General features: G+C 42.9%; 1 protein-coding gene across 1 annotated transcript in view; it reads right to left on the bottom strand.

Annotated features, from left to right (window-relative positions):
* Nucleotides 1-17267, bottom strand: part of T265_11658 (hypothetical protein) — a gene marked incomplete at both ends in the record, with an annotated part of 116410 nt that overhangs the window by 33192 nt on the left and 65951 nt on the right. Inside the window, one exon of the mRNA XM_009178369.1 lies at nucleotides 13149-13412. Coding sequence (XP_009176633.1) covers nucleotides 13149-13412 — 264 coding nt within the window. The remainder of the gene's footprint in view (nucleotides 1-13148; nucleotides 13413-17267) is intronic.

The following is a 17267-nucleotide window of genomic DNA, read 5'->3' as shown; positions in this document are numbered from 1 at the left end:
CAGGCGGGAATTTCAGTCCAATGGGATTCCGCCTCAGAATTCGTTCCCTTGAATGGGGATTTTATTGGAGACTGAAAACCAACTGGGTTTGTCCCTCAGGACCAACATTCATGCTCCTGTCGGTGGTTAAGAAAAACCTTCGCGCAGTACAGATTCCAAGCAGCGGAAATCCGCGGTTTTTCTGAGAATATAAGTTACTCTTTATTGATATGTCTTTCCTGTATTAACCCTCGGTTTTTGAGCAGTGCACTAGGATTGGTTCACTTCAGGGGATGTGTTCGGTTGATGTACAAGACGGTAGTTTCCAACGAAATGCTTTTGCACGCTTGGTGAGCTACTGTCACTAAACGTTATGCACCATTCATAACGCAGCACAAATGGTGTGGACAATGCAGCCGGTGACAGCAGACAGGACATCAGAATTACATGGAAATTCTGAGGTGCCGTGTTCGATGACAGTTTTTGTTGATCCCAAGTGATCCCTGATGAGAGAAAACAACTGTCCTATACTTGACAAAATTTAACCAACTGTCACTCATGGGCTTTCCGGAGCAAACGCTTCCTGGGGTCGAATCTTGACAACTGTTATAAAAAAACAGAGTGGATGAACGCTGTCAAAACCGCATTCGAAGAGGCGCTGTTCCTGCGCTGACGTGGTGCAAGCAAGCGGGGGTAAATGTGGTTTGCCAACGTCAATCGAACGGGAAAGTTAGATAAACTTGATACCAAAAGGATACTAATTCGTTGGCAAATCAGTTGCTCAAAATACCTGACGATCATGAACGACACGAAACCAATTTGAGGATGCTTATGAATTTAGTTGACTGCGTTGTGAAATGGTCAAGTTCAATTAACTTTGCGAAACCACTTTCTTATCTAGTAAATTGATCGCTAGACAAAAAGAACTAAGCACTCGATTTCTTTGGACTGGCTTGGACTCAATCGGCACTCATCACAAATAACCCCATTTAACAATCCCAAAACACAAATGATATTTCAAAGCAAAACGAAACGGATGGATGGATACGAGACAAGTCTGTTAATGATCTGCTCCGGGAAAAATTAGATGTAAAATTTTGTAGGGCGTCTGAGTTACTGTCAAGGCCATTGGTGTTTGTATAAACTGGCCTCGTATAACCTAACATTTTCAGGTTTTCGCAACCGACAACTTAAATCATTGGTTCACTAGACGAACTGTCTACTCTATTGGACACCCACAGAACATCCCGAAACGTCATTTATTTTGTGCGCGAAACGCTAGTAAGACCGATCCGAACCCAGTTAGTAATAGACGAAGGTGAAAAGGAGTCATCCAAGCTACTTTAAAAAAAACGTCTGGAAACCCGGGTAAGAAGTCTTTAGACCTCATGAGAGTCAAACCGTTTTTGAATCGGTTTTCATTCATATTTATATGAACCATGATATATATACCAGATTCCTGGTAGAGGTGCAATGATATCGCTTATTAGTTAGTATCTCAATGAAATATACTTTCCATATACTTTTCGTATGAAATGAGGATACGAAATCGTCCACTGTACTAATGTAAGAATTACGTGAGGTCTTTCAGTCTGGTTTAGCCATGGGTTGTTTAATTGACACAGAAATGGAGTACGGATGGACGGAAGTTTCACCATTGTAAATTCAGATCCCCTAAAGTTTTGCGGGATATTATCACAGAGCGTCCATTGGACTCTGTGCTGCATACACAATTCGATCAGCCAGTTATGTTTGAAGGGCGAAGGAGCTCATACCACTTGGTGAACATGCGTGAGCCTCAGTTACAATTTGATGGGTCTCTTGTACACTTCAGCTCGTCTTATCTAGCTATTGACGGCCCCTGAACAACTTCCGCCTAGCATTCAGCAAATATTAAGTTCTCTTGTTGTCTAATCTGGAGAGATGAGTCAGAATAGTTCGACTAATACAAGCATTTTCAAATCAATTTGGTTTTGACAGAAGACTCACTTGGGTCCCAGCTGGAGCTCTCGTTTATGATGCTCTTAAAATCGGGGACTGTGCCTACTTGATGGACCCCAAGCAGGACGGAACAGGTAGCAGACTGTTAAAGAGTTTTAAACAATCTTATGAGTAGTGTTTTACGTGAACTGAAACATTGTTTACCCAAATTTGCGTCGCGATGCATTCCTTGGTTGCTCCTAATGCTCGAGCATATGTTGCTTCCATATGACAGCGAAGATTACCTGGTGAGATTTCATGAGATTTTCAAAATATGGTATCGCTCATAGCTCACCGATTAATGCTACTCTTGATCAAGACCACAGCTGTTTTGGCCATGAAGCTGTTCTGTACCAGTTGGACAAAGATTGTGAGTGTATCTCGGGGATAGCGACTGAATAAAACCATGGACGCGCCTTACCAGTATTCTCAAGTCTTTCGGCGTACCATACGAACTTTTGGGGGGTTATGGTCGTACAAAATCGAAACCTTTCATTCGTGGAGCATCATTCCGAATATCAGACCATGAAAAACTTTATGTGCAAATTTGAGCACCATCGGTTTTTCTCAACGGATGAACAGAATAGCACCGTCCTCAGATAAGTCCCGTTTGCTGCATTTGACTCATCAAGATCGATTGGATCACATACTGAGTGGCCAACGAGGAAGCATGCATAAGCGGTCATAGGGACAGAATGTAATAGTTCGCCTCGTCGGGACATCACACACACGTTCCGTACACGAGTGTTGTAGAACGGTTATGACAGAATATACATTTCACTTGCATGGTCACTTATTCTACAAAGGGGGGACTCGAACAGCTAATATGACCTAGTTTTTAGCCATACGTTTAGACAGCATGGTTTATTGATCCTGGTGGCCACTCAGCCCAGCAACTGGATGCATCAGTATATGACGTGATTGTCGTCTCTACAGTCGGCTACTGCCAATTAACTTGTTATGCACTTGTCCTACTTAGAATCCTGTGCGGTCCTTCACTACTCAGCTTGTGATATTACGCGAACTGTCCTCATCACCCACTTCACTTCGTCCTGTTATTGCCAGTCATCTTATTCTTTCCAGATGACCTCTTTGTTCGCAGCGTCTGCCTCGAAGAACCTCATCCGCGACTTCTTTGAAACCGTACTCCCTCCGTCATAAAACACGTATCATTTGAAAAGTGCACCTTTGATTTTTCTGTACTTTACTTCACATACTAAATTGCACACTTTGGATATTTTTCACTCTTCCATTCCTTCAAAGACACGCTGCCGTTCAAAAGGCGCTTTGACAGAAAGAAGACCGAATTCAAAGGCTATGGTACGGGTAAAAGTTATACAATGTACGCTGTGATTTTACTAGCTTTTTTGTGAGAAGCCGCCCAGAAATTGGGTTAATATAGCACTGTCAATTGTTCTGCGCTCGCGACTGCAGGAAGTGGGCTTTGTCAAACGGTCGATTCTGAAAACCGTAGCTGTGATCAGTATCATTATGTCTGAATTCGCTGAACCTATCATTGTAAATCGGACTCGTATTCGGTCTATTCTGTAAGTAGTTTTGCTGACATTTAAGAGAGTTGGGTAGATGCTGTTGGCAGGCGTAAATGGGTGCATGCGCAGAGCGGAAGCTTAGAAGTTGTTTCACTTAGATTGCGTACCTCCAAAGCAAAGAATAGCACTCAGTGCAGCACGCTTTTTCAGTTGAGTGGTTACTAAGACAGACGAGCGTTTTCTACGTGAAAATGTCTTTTTTCTCACTGTAAAGTTATGGCCTATACACAAATTATATTTGAACAAATTTATACCACCTTACAGAATGTCACGCTTTTTTTCAGTTACATTTAGCCCCACGATGAAGGTTGGGCTATTTGCTAGCTGTTGGTCTTCGGAATCTCTGGTTAACTGAGCAGATGAAAGGACGCCATTTCGGAAATGTGTCCATCATAGAAAAAGGTTACTTCAATTCAGAGTTACTGATCTTTCCAAAATATCAACTAGGACTTATGATTTCTGAAAGCACAATTTGCATTCACATCACTCTCGTTTGAATATCCTTTTTCTTGTTCTGGCACAAGTATCCTAGCGAGTTCACACCAAGTGGAGAAACACTGGACTTCGGTTTCACTTCTATTTCGGTGCGTCAGCAATACCGGGGTTTGAACTCCGGACGTCTGACATGCGATGAGTGCTTTTTACCAATATTCCATCAGCGCCCACCAGGAAAACCAATGTGATTGCATCCTTGTAGTTCTAGGCTCAAAAACCACCAACCATGTACGCGGCTTATGGAAAATCCTCGAAAGCGTTCAGCTGCAGGGCAAGACCACTATCGGGAGTCAAAATGCCTTCAGTAGCCTAAGGAGTAGTGTGTTTTATTAAAAATTCGTGTTGTTTGGCGGGGAATGTGAATCCACTGACTGATTCTCATTTCCTTTTAGAAAAATTAGTGAAACCAAAAGTATTGACAGTAACACTTGATATAAGTCAGGCTGGTATTCGTTTTTTTTAATAAAAAAAGGAGACACTGGTCTGTTGCACTAAGAAGTTTTTCTGTACTTTACTTCACATACTAAATTGCACACTTTGGATATTTTTCACTCTTCCATTCCTTCAAAGACACGCTGCCGTTCAAAAGGCGCTTTGACAGAAAGAAGACCGAATTCAAAGGCTATGGTACGGGTAAAAGTTATACAATGTACGCTGTGATTTTACTAGCTTTTTTGTGAGAAGCCGCCCAGAAATTGGGTTAATATAGCACTGTCAATTGTTCTGCGCTCGCGACTGCAGGAAGTGGACTTTGTCAAACGGTCGATTCTGAAAACCGTAGATGTCTGAATTCGCCGAACCTATCATTGTAAATCGGACTCGTATTCGGTCTATTCTGTAAGTATTTTTGCTGACATTTAAGAGAGTTTGGTAGATGCTGTTGGCAGGCGTAAATGGGTGCATGCGCAGAGCGGAAGCTTAGAAGTTTTTTTCACTTAGATTGCTTACCCCCAAAGCAAAGAACAGTACTCAGTGCAGCACGCTTTTTCAGTTGAGTGGTTACTAAGACAGACGAGCGTTTTCTACGTGAACATGTCTTTTTTCTCACTGTAAAGTTATGGCCTATACACATATTATATTTAAACAAATGTATACCACCGTACAGAATTTCACGCTTTTTTCAGTTACATTTAGCCCCACGATGAAGGTTGGGCTATTTGCTAGCTGTTGGTCTTCGGAATCTCTGGTTAACTGAGCAGATGAAAGGACGCCATTTCGGAAATGTGTCCATCATAGAAAAAGGTTACTTCAATTCAGAGTTACTGATCTTTCCAAAATATCAACTAGGACTTATGATTTCTGAAAGCACAATTTGCATTCACATCACTCTCGTTTGAATATCCTTTTTCTTGTTCTGGCACAAGTATCCTAGCGAGTTCACACCAAGTGGAGAAACACTGGACTTCGGTTTCACTTCTATTTCGGTGCGTCAGCAATACCGGGGTTTGAACTCCGGACGTCTGACATGCGATGAGTGCTTTTTACCAATATTCCATCAGCGCCCACCAGGAAAACCAATGTGATTGCATCCTTGTAGTTCTAGGCTCAAAAACCACCAACCATGTACGCGGCTTATGGAAAATCCTCGAAAGCGTTCAGCTGCAGGGCAAGACCACTATCGGGAGTCAAAATGCCTTCAGTAGCCTAAGGAGTAGTGTGTTTTATTAAAAATTCGTGTTGTTTGGCGGGGAATGTGAATCCACTGACTGATTCTCATTTCCTTTTAGAAAAATTAGTGAAACCAAAAGTATTGACAGTAACACTTGATATAAGTCAGGCTGGTATCGTTTTTTTTAATAAAAAAAAGGAGACACTGGTCTGTTGCACTAAGAAGCACGTTTAAATCAAGTATCTTATGTCAAAGCGGTATTCGAATGTGGAACTAACCGTTCGTTCTGACTCATGCAACCTGTCGCAAGTGTAGTCATAAGTATCAACCGGGATCGCCGCGTATGGCGACAGACAAAAAGCGAAAGAGAGACTGACCAATGGGTCACATTCAGCTGACGAACGAAGCATGGTGCAATAAATTAGACACGACATCTCTTCCGAGCAAATACTCTAGGGAAATCGAGATGACCGTTCGTGAGCACTAAGTAAATAATCCAATTTCCTTATCGATTTTAGAGAAAACAATTAACCAGCTGCCTGTTTGTCGGCTTTGTGATGTTGAGAAAAAAAGTTTACGATGCGTTTGACGGGTTGTGAGAAGTGTGTGTATATTTGGAAGAGATGTGAAAAGAATGTTGCCCAGTGTGACAAAAGGAAGCACATATTCTCCGTACTTTTTTGGTTACGAAACAAGATTCTGTCCTCGTCAATATGCAAAAAAACATCCACCGAGCGCACGACAGTTGGTCATTTCTAAGCGGAACACCATTGACCACTGGAAGCAGCGGCATTTATTGACAATGTCCCATTTTGAAAACGCAGTATAGTCACAAACGCCCCTTAATTTGGGATATTTTGAGGTGCGTGCCACATGGGCTTTTGTTGATTCTTTCGGATAAGGTCTCCTTGTTATGGCCACATTCTTTGGGGTTTCAACAGAAATCTAGCCGGATTTGTCAGCCATTTATTATCGGTGCACATGTTTTTGCACTTTAGATATGATAGGCACAGCTGTCCTGAAAACTCGGATAATTCTGAACACTTGGGAATCGTTTATCTGAGATGTGTTATATGCTATTTTGTAGAGACTTTAGCTTTCTTTCCACAAAATTTAACGTATAAAATCTATTTTGAAGATGAACAGTGAAGCAAGTATTCTTTGGATATCGGAATTCGAAGGATTTTTAGCTTCCGCTTTCATTTGGACGGTTTTTCTCCTGTCCTGAGTCGTTGTTTGAGACACTGGCAGATCTGTCATGTTTTTTAGGAGTTAGCATGTCCGTTTAGTCAGACGTGACTGTTCAGGTGTGTTCGGCGTGTACTGGTGGAATAGCGATAACACGATTGCCTGAGGTGACTGATAACTGAGGTTCGAACCTCAATAGGGCCATGCACACTGGCCACTGATGACCCTTTAAAACTGTGAAACTCGAATCTCGTACTTTCGCTGTTCTACTGACCTTGCTGGGGCTGCGTGACAGAACTTTTCAAGAGCGAGTGAGATGAAAGTCCTACAAATTCCAATGCTAGTCCACAACAAACGTTTCTGTACCAGTCAAGTTGCCCCCAGAACGGAACGTGATATTTCCGAGTGCGAAATACGTGTGCTCCTAATTAAGTGTTCATCAGAGCAAGATATGTTCAGAGAAACGTGGATGTATGGAGCGTTGCACAAATCCTCATTTCAAGTTAACAATTTCCACACATACTGCATAGAACGGGGTTAGTTCGCATAGGTCTTTTGCGTGTATGATACCCTGTAAACAGCCGCGCCCTTTGGACCAGCCGTATATGACTGGATAGTTCTGTTGTCATAGCCTATGGGCATCGTTAGGGTGAGTGACAAACGAGTATGCAGCGATGTTAGGTTACTTGTTGACTAAACTCCTGGTCAACTGAGATGCAATCATTTTGGCCGCTTGCCATCATCAGGTGATGGATTTTTTCATAAAAAATATGGGTACAGGAACGCCGTATTAGGTTTCGTTGTCTGATTGAAGACTCGGTGCGTAGTGGCAGTTCCTTTCAAGCTTACATGTACGCAGTCGTAGCGAATTCCCTAAGGGTACTGAATATTGGTTAATTGATATTCTGAGCATGTACCAAATGACCATTTGAAGTACAGACTTCGACTACTGAGTCCTTCAATGCAACGAACCCTCTAGTTTCACCATTCTGTTAAGCGCTTTCGTCATTAAAAACATGGTTTACTGAACTCTCATGTTCTATCGTTTCATTCGTACATAATGCTCAAAGAACTTTCACACAGGGTTTTCATCGTGAAGTCTATGGCCTACATCATAGAATGATGTACGTCTTCAGAAATTCCAGGCCACAAATTCTGACATCTGGTGGACGTTATGATTGTCCTGCCCGGTAGTGATAACAAGGTAGTGATAACAATCTACCCTGGGTACACTGAAAACAGTGTATGATGACACTTGTTCAAAGGTGAGATTATTCGTCCTATGGGTCAGTCCATTTCGATCATTTAGCGAATCTAGAATACGTCATTATCACATGGTGTAATCCATCAGTGTCGCTTGTTGCAGTCTGCTTTCTTGGCAAGCGACCGTCCCTGCCAGAGTTAGCAGCATACAACCACGCTAAGTGAGATAGTACCTTTGTCCATAGCCACATCACTCTCGCGTGAACGGCCGTGTTCCTGTTCTGGCGTAGTTATTCCGGTGAGTCCACACCAAAGGGAAGCACTGGACTCGAGTTTCGTTCTTATTAGAGCTCATCAGCAGTACATATCCAATGGCCGTGCCGGGACTTGAACCCCGGACATTTGACATGCAAGGTGAGCGTGTAACCACTACTCCACCAACGAACGTTGAGTGCATCTGAATTATAACGTCTGAACAGGCGAAAGTGTTCACACTTGAGCGATGTGATTGGTGTGCTCGACTCGATCGATTGATATCGATTGATGTGGACGTGGCTCGGAAATGAATCGGTCATGCTGTCACGTGAGAACGCTGTTGCTCGCAACCGATGCCCCAACTACCATACCAGGGTCACGGTAGCTGAAAAATCTTGTTCTTCTTAATAAATGCCACACAATTAGGCTTCTACTGGGTTACGACTCATACTGTGGAAAGCAAACAAATTGGTTTGCGATCGAAGTCGGTAGCATAGTTCTCTAATCTCTGGACTGCGTTTGAAAGTTCCTTCAGTCTAATTACTTATTTGTCACAAGTATGGAAACAGAATTACTCAGTGATATTACGATACCACTAAAGGCAAAAAATGCAGCCTTTTCCATTGCACGGCTGAGATAATGTGATTGGGACACGTATGCATTCGAAGCCGATTTTGGAGCTTATCAAAACATGTCTAGACTAAACTTCTTCTAGCTCAAGCACCTTCGAAGGATTTTCTGATTTTGAGCTTCCATGCTCTTGGCGATACCTCCCTCTAACGATGAGGGTATCAAATACCTTAGTTTGTTCTGTGACCTAGACATCTCCAATGCACACTGTATTGCCGGAACAATGAACTTGGAAGTATCTTGCAACGTTTCTCATATGCAGATAAGGATGCTTCAAAACGGATATCGTAGGTCTTGCAATAGTCCAGGAAGCCTGCATGAAAACAGTTCATAGTAAGCTGACGACTACGCAATCTGGACATATTCTATATGTGGACGATCTATAATCCCAAACCAACTAGTGAGAGTGAATGCGTAGCATTCCTTTGAATCGGCCTAGTCTCAAGGACAAATAGTCATGTGTTTTGAGTGAACTCTGGGACACTACAGTGGCCTCTAGACCAACAATAACAATCGTTTTGTTTTGGTCGTTGCCGTGGGTGACACGTGATTATAACACATATTGTTCGGCTGAAATCAACCAATCTCTTCATTTGATGGGCCATTTGGGAGATCCGGCTTTTCGGCTGCTGAAAGGTCCGTTGTAGATATATGCTATGTGGTGATCTAAATTTTCAACATTTCAAGCAAAACGCGCCCAACAGCACATTGATAAGGCCCGTCAAAACTGTGAGGAAAAGTTTTCAAACTGGTAGATGAATAAGAAAATCGATACATCCACTCAATGTACCGAAGCTTCACCAATCACTAATTACGATCGAAAACTTCGAAATACTGGGTAGCTTCTTACAGTCGTTTCGTCTTCCTTGACTAGCAATGTTAGCCCACGTATCAGAGCCTGGTGCCGACATATTTGGGCATCCAAAATTTGCAATTACAACATTCTTAGCAAGCACGTATACACATCCGAATGTCATGCACTGCGTTTTGTTTGGTTTATTTATGGTTGCTTCCTCTTTTTTCTTGGTCTGATGTCATCAAGGTTATCAAAAATACAAGTATCCATCTTATGTCACGTGACCGAAACAAAACATTTACATAGAGTGCTTCCCAGCGACTGTGAACGAGATTCTGGGTAAATATCCTCACACAATTTGACGACAATCGAAGCTTCATGGGATCAGAATCGAACGATACAGTTCCGGTTTCCAGTATACACAAAATGAGCGATTTGTCAGCTTGAACTTCACTAGTTTAGGATGAGTACCCACTGGCTGTTTTTCTCCAAAAAACTTTGATAGACTGTAGGAATTCGTTTGGCAGTGCGTTCCTCCTATCCAAAAATCCCCAAATCAAGCTAGCAAGTGGCAGTGCTTGACACGTTTCCATACCACAAATATATAAGCTGAAGATACTGAGAAAGTGGGAATTTGTCAGCCGACATAGTCTGGATTCGAGGTTACCAAGCTAAGCCGAATAAAACGCCAAATCACAGCAAAGGAGTTAACGTCGCTACCTTTTGCCCCAACCAGAGCACTATACACGAGAATCCTCTTGCGGAATCCTCTGTATACTGAAATTTGATGGTGGACTTGAGCCCTATTCCTCGAAGTTTATAAAAAATCAATGGTTCACTAGGCATTGGTTGATTCAAATCAACATAGCTGTCTTATGGACAAATCAAATCTGGACTGGGGTTTCAGATTAAGCCCCCTTCTTCTTGGTAATCAATCTTTGCTTATCAAAATGAATTATCTCCTTTTAAGAACCCGAAAGGACCCAATCATGAAATCAGATGGTCGTCAACAGAGGACTTGATTGAATCCCAGCTAAATCTCTTGCCTTGAATAATCTTTAACCGACAATGCTGCACCCACACTGCCTTACGTTTCAACAGGAGCGTTATTCATGATATGGAAATATCGGCGATTTGATTGAACATGTCTCGTCACCGATCGTGGTCATCATCAGTGAGCGGTTGGGTAGGAACCCCCTTCTTATCTGTTTACGCTGGGATAGTTTCAAAAAAAGTAGTTGATATTTCATGATGTAACTAGTTGACTGAGAACCAGCTTTATCGTAATTTCTTTGGTCGTTCTTCTAAGTTTTCTGTCTCTCCCACATTCGACCGTCTCGCTGGGTAACTTCTGAACTTCTGAATGATCCGTTCACACTATGTAATACTCTGTGGTCATTCTTCCTTCAATTTGATTGGTTACTCCAGTAGCATTTAGTTTCGACAGTTTAATTTTTGTTGTCACTGTCTCGCCTACAGTTTGCTTTGCCTTTTGGTTTGATTTTTTAAGGCTTGGTTGGCTGACATCGTTTCTTCCTTCCCTTTTAATGTGGCTTTGGTTGGGGGCGTACTCCTGTCGGCTTGGATTATCTACTAAATTCGAAACGCTTCTGCATTATCTACAAGTTTTATTCCTGGTTTAATTTTCGTTCTTGAGCTCTGTAGGACTACAGTCATCTTGTTCTTGCTAGATGTGAGGCCGGCTTTGTTCCAACAAACGTTTTTCGATGGCGTCTCATGTGGAATAACATCCCTTTTCTTGCCTTTTCAATCAAACTTGCGTCCCAAACGACATTCGTGCAAGAAAACAGGCAAAAATGGATCTTATTTATTGATTACGAGCTTGTGTTCATGAAGTCTGTTGTGAAGCTGTTCCACGTTATGTGGCCCCGGTGCTTAAATCCTTTACACTACTGACTCTATTCGCCCGAAGCCATCAGAAACTCATGCTGCATAGGCACTTGGAGAACCGGCATGTTTGACTAAGACACTAAAAACCAAAGCATACCAAGTATACTTACGACCAATCTTGATCGTCTGGGCTCAGCATTCAAACCTCAGACACAAACTAATACGCAGATGTCGAAAACTTTGAACCGTATTTCTGAAGCACAATTTGTAGTTACAATAAATACAGATTTCTCATGTGTGCTTTCATATCGTTCGCCTTGGTAAACAGTATGCTAAGCGGGAAAGAATGACACTTGCACTGGTATACGTCACAGACCACTCGCGACATGACATATCATTTCTTCCAGCCGAAATCCCACGACGTCATTCCCGAGGACCTTGTTCACACCAAGTAGCGACGCTATTATCACAGCGGCTACATGTGGGTATGTCACGAGAAAGGTGATCAGAGAGCAGCGCACAGATTATGACGTAGTATCCGACTGCATTGATTTAAACTAACGTAATGAAGCTCGTATGATGTATCTCATTTCCACTTTGGCATATGTTTCGAGTCCGGCAGTTGTACGGACATCTAACTGTCTACCGGATAATTGTGGACACATGGCCGAAATCCTGCTATCCTTGAATTTCTCTGATTCTCCTCAGTTCTGTTTTCGATTATTTCGAGAATCACCCTATAATACAGTTTGAAAATTTTTGTGCTTTGACTATTTCAAAGCGAGACTGTCCGATAATTTTCAAAGTGAGCCAGCTAGACCACGGCTTTTACAAACCTGATGCAACTTACGTGATACATGCAAGTTTTGTGCTCAACTTTTTCCCCGTGGTTACAGCAGTAAGTCGTTTTAGCATCACTCGTTCTAGGTGAACTCTAGAAAACACAGAATGCACTAGATAAGGATGAAATTTCGCGAACATGCTCCAGACTTTTCAAGAGTAGTATCGTAGTACAAATCGTAGTTCGTAAATCAAGTCGCTGCAAGTTAATTGCAATGCTCGGCGAGCGGATCAACAAAGAATGAGTGCACCCGACCTACCACACTTCCAAGAACGCGAACAGCATAGACGTTGTAAAAATGTGTCAATATGGATCCATGTTCCCTACACACATGTAGCCGCATCTACTGAGGAGCCTGTGTCAGCCCCATAACTACGGTTGACTCGCTTCTGAATAGTTTTCAGAGAAGTATTCTGAATGAATACCTCTTAGCTATTCAAATCTCGATGAATGGCCCACACACACACCTCACAAACATGGAAGAGCTGTGGTTGGACCCCAAATCGAGGGCATCGACAAGTGTGTCGGGCTGAAACGCTCCGAAAACTCAATGCACTCTTAAGTTTGTTCCAAATCACTAACTGACATTCCGGTCTTTTACGGGGGATCGTTGGCGTTTTGAAGCTCCATTTGGACTATTTCACTAGTTACCAGGTAAAATAAACTTCCATAAAATAAATTATAAAATTTTGTTGGATCCGCGGGTTTCGTTTCACCAACAAACGGAGTTTACTGGCTTGTGCATGAAGGCAGGCAAACTAAACAACTCACTGGTTTGAAAAAATCGATATACAGCTTGAAATCCGCGGTGAGCAATGCTAGCGTCACTACGAAATCGAAGCCACATGAAAGGCCCTGTGGTTTGCAATCCCTTGCCCACATCTGGAAGACGACGACTGCAATATCGACCTAGCAAAGGTGAATAGCCAAAAGCTCCATCACGAATCTCCAAGAAGTCCATCAAACAATGGGGCTCAGGTTCCAATTCAAACAAGCCGCGAAAATTCAGAAGAATTCTTTGTTCCTTTGTGGGTGCTGCAAATGAAGAGTAAGGGAACAAGTGGTGGAGATATTCAAAATTAGATCCGTAACGAGGATAGATTTTGGGTTTATCGATTTTTAGCGTGGGAGGAGGAGTGGACTTACGTAACCGAATTCTGACCAGCTGACATGGTGCAAAGACACATGACTCAGCTGAGCATCCCGTGACAATTCAGTTGGTAAGCAAGTGAATGTATTTCGCTTACATAAGACTCTCTTTTGTTGGTGAAGCTAGCTACCGGGAAACAGACACACCACTGACTACCCCGGGACACTTCCTGGAGTATTAAGCTTCCTAGGTGGATCATTACTGTTGGTCTGGCAGTTGGATAGCAAGCGCTTCATCACCAGTCGAGGTGACGGCGCCATTGCGGGTTTAGGTTGGTTGAACTTCACCATCCCAAGAGCCTATAACTGGGTTCCCATGGAGTACGAAATGCTAAGACGGTCATTGATTTTGCTCAGTCCCTCACAGAATGTGATAAAATTTTATTTGCTACTTGCGGAGCTGTTACAGCCTTATTTTCTGAGACGGAGAGGAGCGTCACCAAAGCAAGTCTTACCTGAAAAAACTTTTACGGAATGTGCCCACAGCTCCTGCCTCATAGCTTCACAACGGTTGACGAAAACCTGTCTCGGTTACAGGAAGATCTCGCCATGATTGACACATGTATTCCAAAGGATGGACTTTGGTGGCCATTGTTGCAGGGTTCCACCGAAAAGATGTTGAAGATTCAGAGCCTCCAAAGTATTGGTTTCATGGCCTGTTTTTCACCAGAGGGAAATAAACTAGCCTTGTTTGTCCTAACAGAGGGGTCGGCCTAGAGTCTCGCGTTTAATATAGCCAAACGACGCTTACCTAACACACCTACCTAATTTTTGTATTTTCGAAGTCGCCTGTGCTTATTTTGTGGTGTCGGTAGCAAGCACAGCTTAGGGCGAGATGATTCAAGTGGTTAGAGCGTGAATTTACTGACCGGAAGGTCCGTGGTTTGAACCCGACCTCTGCCACTCGACTTCCCCTGTCTAGGCCTGGGCAACCTGGCAGTATCCCAGCCCTCGTGCTTCCTCCGGCTGGCATGGCAACTAGGCACCGAAACGGTGTTACAGCTGAACGATTATTATTATTATTATTATTATTATTACAGCTATCTAAATAACCCGGGTCATGTTTTCTTCATCACTGGTCTTCAATTCCATTCATATATGGTCCCACAATACCAAAATGTTTTGGTTCACCTGAAACTGAGCTGCAACTGAAATGCCTACTGTACCTGCAGTCAGCTGGGGACTATTTGCATCCTCGTGCATATCAAATAATAATAATTTTGACACCTAAATACAGCTTAAGAGGTACCCATATTCCAGCTGCTGCTATGTTATTATTTACGGTAACTGAGGGTACCCGCATCGAGAAGCCAAATAAACACGTCTTCTCCTGTCTATTTCCTCGACCTGGATTTAGAGAGATTAAAGGAGACTTTATCAAGCACTGTCCTCGACGGAGCGAATTTTGTGGCCTTGAATAGGCTATTCCTTCTAACACTACGATTTTGTGCATGCAGAACAGCCAGAAGCGCAGTTCAAAGTCTGGCTCATTTAAACATTTTCTACCTGTATCCATGATGTAACACATCAACGTGTTAACCACGATCGAAGACATTGCGACTGTGACGCTGGCTCGTCAATAGTACATGGTGTAATGCTGGTGAATCCAGTCTGATGTAAGGTTCGTGTGGCCACAGTATTAATTCTTTGTTGGGCCCAGAACTCCCCAAGTGAAAACCAAATGATGAAGCAGGCTCACTGACTTATAACCAATCATTCACGTATGGGTGATGATGAACAGCTGATGAATATGTCCCGACACCGTCAAGGGCACCTATCATTTAGACGACTTTGAGCTGACTGCCATCCATTCTTGGGTAAAGACAAGTATCAACCTGGCTGGAGATGGAACTAAATGAGCGGAAGATAAATACGGAAACTGAACGAGATAAAAAATATTTTTTTCTTAATTTCCATCAGAACCTCTCAGATATGCTCCAGAGTAAAACGGGTGTTAAGCACAGGATCTTCGATAGGGTGTCTGGAATAGAATAAATCAGTTCTACATGTATCGTTTAATTGGCTAACATACGTCTCCTCGTAGAAACAGACAATGATCCAGGGAAGGCTCACATGGATTGAGCGGCAGAGGTGCTTCTCATTTTGGCTCATAGATGGGAGTCAGGACGATCAGTGAAGTCTCCGAGCTCGACGGAACGTACGACAGGAAGGGATGCGTTGGGTAGCGTATAACATGGCGTCAGAAATGAGCGAATTAAAGATAGCATTGTGAGTGGTTCCATGTGCATTGTCCACCCGCTCTCACACGCAAGTGAATTGACTTTCGGAAAGCATAATAGAAAACGGTGGCCGATCTGAACTGATATCTGCACAGGTTTTTTCTGACCGGAAGTACTGAACAGGAACAGACCATAAAAGCCGTGGGAGCAGAAATCAGCATACTCAAAGACAAATCGCCACTTCACATTCCACCCGACAACAGAACTGGTTATTTAGTGTCGCGGAATGACAACTCACCGCACTTCACAAAACTATTCGGAAGTACACTGAATTTTAATGAACTAACTCAAATTCCACATCTCGCGTGATTGAAAATCGTTGAGGAGATATTCGGAGCTTCGAATTGGCCACCTGAATCAGATTATGAATCGAAGAACAAATCGAATCCCACTTCCAGAGGTTTCACACGACAGGAACCGTCCCGCTTACCGGATCGGCCCGAAAAACGGCACAGTAAAGACATTGTCATGAAAGATCACACATACATAAGAGGATTTTCCGTTAGAAGAAGCACACAAAATCGGCCCAGATCGTCCACTGGTTTTCCAAATAACCCAAATGGAACCGGGTCTGTCCTCGATACAACATTGTTTGGGGGGTTGATGAAAACTCTGCGACAAAATTATGCCTGTCCCTTGTTCGACGAACTGGAATGCCCTGCTCTCTGACCTTTTTTCTAACTTGCCACGTGACTTGCCAAAACGAATGGAGTGCAGATGTTCACATTGGCAATAAGCGTTATGTAAAAACGAAGTTTCGATAGGGTCACTTAATTCACTGTAATCCCCTGTTGATTTTATTCACACCGATATCCGACAGTCGGAGACTTAACTGGTTGACTGGTACAACCATGAGATCTAGGACACTATTCGTTCCGTCTGCTGGATTTTACTCGGTATCGATTACTGATCTCACGTAGTCTGTGTGCTTGGTTGAAGACCCTCAGAACGGAACAATAACCTGAAGATCTTCATCCATTACTGAGAACCGAATGAGAAGGAATCGGAAGCCTATGGCTTCATCGCGATCTTTCTGCTCTTCTCCGAACGAAACACACGGCCGACTGCTGGTGGGTTGATTTAAACTTGGTCAAATATGCGTCTTAGTTTGATTCTTTCTTTCCCACTTGGTGAGCCGCACAAAGGTGGCTACGCGTTTCAGTTGAGACGATATACAAGATACCGAAATGTTCTAGTAATAGCGATGACCTCATTGATAGCTGGGCAGACAACTTCCGGTTTCCTCTATTCAAGGGTCTTTCGGGTTTAGTAGTATAAAGAAGCTAAAATTTGGAGAAAGGCTCAGAAGATTAGTCCCAGAAAAGCCGGCCACCAATCTCATCAACCCCACGAATAGCATTGTAGGTACTGTTTCTGGAAGTTACTTTTTAGCAAAGTTTTTCGTGAAGGGTGCATTCTCAAGAATGAACTCCTCCTTGCTTGAGAAAATCCATATATTTAAGATTCACCTTGTCCCAAATTTTGAATGCTATCTGAAAAG

The sequence above is a fragment of the Opisthorchis viverrini genome, assembly GCF_000715545.1.
Source record: "Opisthorchis viverrini unplaced genomic scaffold opera_v5_539, whole genome shotgun sequence".
Taxonomy (NCBI): domain Eukaryota; kingdom Metazoa; phylum Platyhelminthes; class Trematoda; order Opisthorchiida; family Opisthorchiidae; genus Opisthorchis; species Opisthorchis viverrini.
Note: the sequence above shows the minus strand (reverse complement) of the source record. Positions and strands in the feature narration are given on the sequence as shown.